This window comes from Bicyclus anynana, chromosome 12, assembly GCF_947172395.1.
Source record: "Bicyclus anynana chromosome 12, ilBicAnyn1.1, whole genome shotgun sequence".
NCBI lineage: Eukaryota > Metazoa > Arthropoda > Insecta > Lepidoptera > Nymphalidae > Bicyclus > Bicyclus anynana.
Genome location: NC_069094.1, coordinates 12625449 through 12633556, shown reverse-complemented (window position 1 = coordinate 12633556; position 8108 = coordinate 12625449). Strand labels below are relative to the sequence as shown.

Below are 8108 nucleotides of genomic sequence, written 5' to 3'. Positions count from 1 at the left end.
GATTACAATCGTATAATTTTAAAATGGTCTATACACCCGGTAAGAAAAATAATCTATCGATCTAAGGCGTTCGCCTCTGAGGCATCGATCTAAGGCAAGCTCAACCATTAGATTTATTAATCGGTACGGATGAGCGCATCCCATAGACCTCATCATTGCTTTCCATCGGGCATGATTGTAGTCAAACATAGTAGATTGTAGTCAAAGTAGATTGTAGTCAAGTCTATTTACCAGAAAAAGTAATAAAACCTACGTTCAAATGTTTTCAGTAAGAAACTTAATCTTTGTGAAAACTTTTGCGCAGTTATATCTCGTACATTGGAATGATTAATTATTTCAAAAGGGATTAACGCAGTAAAACAAATAGTATAGTTAAAATTTATTGAATAATTGTCCGAATAAAGATAATTATGTTAGGTACTTTAAATTCAAAGCAAAACTATTTAAGTCTAAAATATTTCGGGAAAAAAAATCATCTAGGTACTATTAAATAAATATTATAAAATTCTTAATCGAATGCGCATGTACAGTTAAATACGCGTAAGGCAATAAATAAGATAAATAAATTAATAAATAAAAAACAATTAGTATAAAGACGAAATATATAATACTCCAATAGTACTTCCTAGTTTTTATTATTAATATTTTAATAGAATCTGGGCGCATGACAGTATAACGCCAAGTTCTAAATAAGTCAAGAATAATTATGATAATTTTATGCATATTTTTTGGATATTTCATTTTTTATAAAATAAAATTCTTCTTTGACAATAGGTAGTGCTTCTGTTTAAATATTGACATGCCGAGATTTCAGTCTGTTCATTTTTAATGTATTCTTGGAGTCATATATAGTAGAATAATATATCAGTTATATTCGCTGATTGGGTCTGTGTTAAGGTTTTATTCAAGATATGAATATACATAATCCATTCATAGCGTTGTTAACTGTACATCACAAAATTTTAAATTATATTTTTTCTTTAATTTTCTATTATCAACTAAATGTTATATGTAAGAAAATATTTATATCAACAGAGATAGACCTAAAAGCGTTACAGCACACCATACTTATTGAAATCCAAAATTATTAACAGATATTGTCAATGTCATTTGCATTTCACTTTTTAATTGGTATTTTTATGAGTAAGTGCACGCCGATATGTATACATTACATAGCACCTAATGTTTAAGCAACACCTAACTACCAGATAATACAAGAATAGTTAGTAGTTATTTCAAATATTTTATGATACAGAGTATTCTTGTGTGTCGAAATATAGAGTTTTTACAATACTAAAAAAATTACATTTAATTAATTAATACAGAAAATATTATTAATGTTTTACGAAATTTTTCAATAAAAAAGAAATATGTAATAAATTAATAATATCCAGTTACTGATAACGTAAATAATTTAAATCCAAATATCTTAGCAGAAATTATTTAAATTTAAATAATTTATAATTATAGTCATTCTGTGTAAATTTTGCGTGAAATTGAAAGCGATGCTGCTTAAATGATTTAAAAGAAATGTTGTAAGTTACAGAGTTAATAAAACCATTATGATTGTAGAAATTTAACTGTTTACACTATCAACGTTAATAATAAATAGAAGTAGGTAAGTTTTTTTTTTTTATTTAAAATATTATAATATTAATATGATTAAACATATCGTTTTGTTGGATCAATATGTTAAAGTACCTTTTCATCTCAGGAGCTCAGAAAGACTTTTTTTTTATAATTTATCTGCCAGCATAGAAAGTGACTTTAATTCGAATTTGAATTGTTTGAATAATTGTTATTTTTTTTATTTCTTTTTTCTGGCCGTGAGATGAAAAGTAATATGCAATGAACATTGAAATTGCCTCTGAACACCTTTGGATATTCTTTTAGTAATAAAATATACAAGAATCCACTTGATCGATATTTAATTCGCACACTTGTTGTAAACAATATATTCTGCAGCTAGGCATAACAAATATTCATTTTTGTATTTTACTTCGTGTCCCAAGAAAATCTTTTTCATAAATAATTATCATAAAATTTACGATATCTACGGCATACGGCGTACATTAACAAATTGTAAAATATATTTTTACTAGTATTATAAAGTCTAAGGTCGCAGTTGCAGTTATAATTTTAATTGCAAGCCGTTCTAATACAGACATCGATTATTTTTGGACAACATATAAAAAGCTTTTTTTACACAAAAACATTTAACATTTACTAACAAACAACTTTCTCTAAGAATCTACACATTTATTTTCTGTTTAAGGATAATACCATTCATAACATTTTCAGATTATTAGGAATTACAATTTCGTGTAAATAAATAAATTTTTAAAATATGAATCTATTTATTAAAATAAACTTTATATTTAACAATATTTTTTTATCAATTATATTAATGTTAAACGATCCAAATAAATAACCCAATTTTATTTGGCAATAATATGTCATATAGGATGATATTTAATACTTCGATCACTATTTGCTATCTTAATCTTATATACTAAAATTACACCTAATCTATACAACGAAACTGGGTGCAAGTTAAATATTTTGTGAAATATAAAAACAATATAGACACCGCTTAAAAACTACACTTTATTTAATTAATATCTAAATGTTTCGAAATTATAAAAATTTTATTATGACAAATGGAAACCACATTCAATCAATATACACACATAACAAGAAATTATATTGGCTTATGACTACGCCAAACTCATATTCTTTACATTCCATTAGGCCTAAAATTAAACTTACGATATTATTTATATTACCCTACAGATCACTAAATTATTAAACGTAAACTAAACACATGTTTACGAGTAGGAGACTCAACATCCATTCAGCTCTATTTGCGATTTGTTTAATACATAGGTGGAATATCGTTGTACAAGTATGCGCGTATTATTTAATTTTTTATTTATATTCTGGTGATAGAAGCTTAATATGAAATAGAAAATACAAAAAAAACAAAAAAGGAAGATCCCGGTAGATATAAAACGTACTTTATAGTAGAATTCATCTATACTAATAATAAAAATAAAGAGGCAAAATTTTTACTAAACACAAAACTATTGGATTTGGATTTTTTTTCCCAAATAAAAATTTTTCCCCCGTATCACCACTATAACAATCTTTAAGGGTGAAACCGCGAGGTTCTGCTGATCTTCTTCTTCTTCTTAGCGCGGTCCCACACTAAAAAGAAGATTCTGCTGATATTTAATAAAAATCTGTCGACGGTAAAGTGCGAGTATCGGTATGCTATTTACCGTCACTGCAAAAAATTCGTCCTCATTGTCCTGCAAAGCTGATTATACGCAGAAACATACTTGTAGCATGCGTAGAACAACCCAGCTTAATATGGCGAATAGAGCTGATTGTATGCAATTAGTACGTTAATATTAGGTATGCTATATATAGTAGTTACTTTTTGTTATTTGAAATATAGTTCAATTTGAAAATGCAATGGATATATTATGCATTCAAAGAAATAAATAGATTAGTATTCGATATGTAAGTGGTCGTAAAAATATGACATTATTTGTTTAGTGTTACTGTACCTTTAATCATAAATATATTTTTTTAAGAAAACATATTTTTAAGTTATGGATTTTTAGGGTCGTTGTCAGATCTTTGAATTTAGTTTAGTCAAATTAGATTTGGGTCATTTCTATCAAATATGTTTAACCTTTATTGGTTTTACATAATTTAATGCTGTCTATTTTGAATTAAGTAATTATAATTATGGTAAGTATTACTATTTTTATTATCACTTTACATCTTATTTTTAACTAATTAAAGCTATCCCATACAACTTTTCATATTGTGCTTTATTCGACAAAAAAGCGAGTTGGTGCATTCTTCTAGTATCAGAACTTGTACAATATATTTTTATTGTTACACGTGCACAATGTTTTTAATGCACATTGGCGGTCTCATTGATTGGTAAACTTTATAAACTTTTTTATATAAGACCTCATTCAATTCATTCATTAAATCAAAGTAAATAGATTTTATCGCATTTTAATAAATCAGATAAAAAGGACATACTAATCGGGAGATATCTTCATATTAAATTAATTTTTAACATAAAAGTCGTATATTTAGCCAAACACACGGTTTTTAGTTTGGCTTAAATGGACTCTTTCAAAATTGTTAATTTGGTTTTGTAAATATACAAACAACTTATACCACGTTTCAAAAATGTGTCTTAATTTTAACATTTCTTAGAAATTTTGGTAAGAGATAACCGTGTTTTTCGCATAATAACATGTGCATATGTAACATACACTTGTGAAGGATAACGTTCCGTGAAATACTTTTCCTTTACAGATTACAGATGCCTGTAAAAAATAACACTACTATGTGCATGCAAACGCTTAGTCTGTTTATTTGTAAAAACTACAAAACTTGCACTAGATAGCAATACTATTTTAAATACAATAGTTAGAAATGATTTGCATTTTATCATCTATGGTTCATATTATATCATTGAGTTGTGTAAATCAATTGGGTAGATAACTATATTTCATATATTTTTAATCCAATCGAAGATAGTAATTGACAACCGCATATAAATATTTTTATCACTAATGTTTTCATTTTACAAATACCATGTTTTTAATTTTTTTCATAAATTCATAAGATGATTTTCCATTTAAAGCATTATTATGCAATAGATTAAGTCAATTCGACGGAAATTTTTTACGATCACGGCCATGATAGACTTCAATAAGATTAACACCATTTTTATTAGTTCTTGCTTCAATCTCTTCTCCTATTCAGCCTCTAACCATTTTTGTAGTAGCAACGTCCTGGTTGTTTTCATGTATTACGACATTTTTTTGCTCACATGTGTCACCACTTAAGTGAAGATGTGAGCAACCAGAGCAGCAAGCGGAAGCGACCGGTTTGTCATATAGGCAGTTACGATTTGTGGGCATCGTCATCATTTCATCACACTAATATCATAAAAGATGTTTGCGTGTAAGTGTGCGAGTAAGCATAAGTAAGTTTGTTCGACCTTTGCGCTTCGGCTACTGAAGCAATTTGGCTGGAATTTGGAATGGAAATAGATTTTCCTCTGGATTAATACATAGGTTACTTTTCATTCCAGAAAAAAATATGGATACCGCGGAATTTGTGAAAAACTGAATTCCACGCGAATGAAGTCGCTGGCCCTTCCTAAATAGTCCTGAAATTTAATTTGTTTTTCTAATGTCGCTGAAGTTCCCATTACTCGTAGGTTTACCAACGCCACTACATGTGACAACATTATATGTTAAAGAGCTTAATAAGAGCTACATACCTTCAGTTTTAACTGTGCAGTATTAACTGTACAGTTTTTTTTCCAAAGATTTTGATTGTAATTTCAATTAGAAAAAAGGTCTGTACACCGTATCAGAGTGAAGATATTTAGTAGCGTGTTCTTCATATATGCATAAATACACTGCCTACCTATGGTTTTAACCATTATTGAAAATCATGATCCATTATTAAAAATGTATTTTCCCACATCGCAGTGAAATCAAAATATAAATATGGATATTACTGCCTAGTATATTCTCCATTTTAATACTATATTATGATAGACAAAGTGATAAACTTAATTCATAATTGAAATTGGTACAGTAAATTCGCTTCTGGTAATTTTGTATTCAGTTTCCTATTAAATGTTCCTGTAGTTACAGTACTTGGTTACTAAACTACCGTGCGCCCAGATACTGTATTCAGTGCTTACCATATAAGGAAGCACTGACTACGCTACGATGGATTTTATTGTAGGCAGTGCTATTCAAACTTCGTAAATATATAAAATGCGTGTACTATTTATTATAAGTTAGATAATTTATAGTATTTTTATATACTAATTTATAATCATAATATCTATATCATTCATACATAGAAAAGTTTACAATATCGGGACATCGCGCCTAACTTATAAGAAGGGATTATTTACAAAATATAGTTATTATTTGTTTGAAGTCATAAGAATTGGATTTCATAAGATCCTCAAGTGGTTCAAGTCAATAGCATCCTATATAGTAAATATATTGATAAAAATTCGTCTCACAACGTACACCCATCTATACGTATAGTATAATGTAATATATTATTATATAAAATTCTAAAATTTTGCTCTAATTAAGATATGTATCATTTGCTATCCAAGCAGAGGCACACATTGATATGTATAGTGATAATATATAATTGAAATTATCTTGTCTAAGCTGAGCATCGCATCGCTTCAACAGTCAAAGCCGATGTGTAGACAATCTTTCTAGATAACCTAAAGGTACGATTCGAAAAGACGCGACGAGACAAGACTGTCGCAAATTTCAGCATTGATAACTCTCGACCAAATATAAAAAATTTACTCGAAATACGTTTTTATAATATATTTTCTGATTATACAATGCAATTATACGAGGAAGTAAAGGTAACATTGTTATTTAAATGAAAAAATCTTTAAATTATACACTGTGACAAGTAATCGAAGAAAATCTTATAGAGAAATTTTTATACTTCTCGTGCTAGGATTCTTCATTCTTTTCAAACCATTTAGTATCAGCTGATCTGAGTATAGCTAATTTTCCTATTTTTACCTTTCACAACAAGTTGAAAAACAGGTATATAGTATTTTGTGTACTAGAATTAAAAAAAAATCAAAGAACATCATTTTATCGACAGTTAACTGTTTTCACAGTTTTTTCATTTTCAACAGCATTTTCAAGCGGGATTCGTCTAATCTACGTCGTCTCTCTTCAAATCGTACCTTAATATATTACACCTTAATATAGACATAATACTTAACTATGAACATAATTTTGATAGACAACAATACCTAAGTATTCTACTAGGTAGAGGAACATTGTGACAGCTAATTCACTTAAGCGGCCTACACCTTACAAGTAAATACAGAGACTATAAAATATTTTGTTTTAGAATAAATTCCCCTAAATTCTTCTGGCTAAAGCCTAAATATACAAATCGGCCTAAAACTTTAGATGATACAATTAGATATTTTAAATGTCCACAAATATGTCCAACTTTTCATTTTACATTACATTACATTTCCGTGTGTCTTTGTATCCAGAATTGACGCTAACCAACTGATTTTACGCATTAAGGTGATTACGCATACACCTGATTCAAACACTAAAATCACATAATAAATTAATTTAAGTTAATTGTTTTATTACCTCATAAAATTTCGTTTCGAGCAATTAATGAACGCAGTTGTAAGAATAGGCAAAATACAATTTCCTAAATGCAAGATCTAAACCTAATAGAAATCTGTAAAATGAAACGTTTAACAATAATCGACCTCAAAGCGAGAAATCAGTTTCTTAGAACGTTGTTATTGGACCACCCTTCTCTATGTCACACAAATCTTAAAACAGTCTCAAGTAGGTATCTAATTCAAAATTACCATTTTGACCTATCAGTGCCTTGATTTTTTCATATCCAAACAAAACTTTTAAGATTCCAGTGCCTCTCAAATACCTACTTTCCCTTACAATCTAAGTATGTGATTGCCGATCAAAAATATTACATTATAAACTTGCTATTTAACGTTGCAATGGTGTGCCCTTAATGGCGGATGAAACGGCTTACAGCGCGCCCACAGTGATAGCTAATGTTGTGAGAAGCACTAAGGGTAGTGTTGTCCCTGCGACGCTACTGTATGGGCCGGTCACCGCTCCATCGCATGGAACGTGTTCTAGCTCTGAAAAAGAAACAATTCATCATCATTATTAACCTGGAAACGGAGCAAAGCTCTCTTTATAGGAGAGAGTATAACTTGGAACTTAGATTAACTCTCAGGGCGGGTTGATAGTGTTTTATTTTATAACAATGACTGTCACATGATAATGATAATGACCGTGACTGTGCTCTCCGAAGCACGGGCGTCGAGCTCGGTGCTACATTTCCAAGTTACCGATTCTGAGCTGAGATCATAGTCCGACCCTGAATTCGTACCTAGGACCTCATGATTGTTGACAGTGGCATAGGCTAAGTACCTACTAGATCAACGAGACAATCTACTTAGGATATCATCATTATTATTATCAGCATATTTTAACAGCCAACTA

At 29.3% G+C, this 8108-nt stretch overlaps 1 protein-coding gene across 1 annotated transcript in view; it reads right to left on the bottom strand.

Annotated features, from left to right (window-relative positions):
* Window positions 1-367: 367 nt before the first annotated feature.
* Window positions 368-8108, bottom strand: part of LOC112053571 (acetylcholinesterase) — an 89451-nt gene continuing 81710 nt past the window's right edge. The window contains exon 7 of the mRNA XM_024093031.2: window positions 368-7741. Coding sequence (XP_023948799.1) covers window positions 7626-7741 — 116 coding nt within the window. The 3' untranslated portion in view covers window positions 368-7625. The remainder of the gene's footprint in view (window positions 7742-8108) is intronic.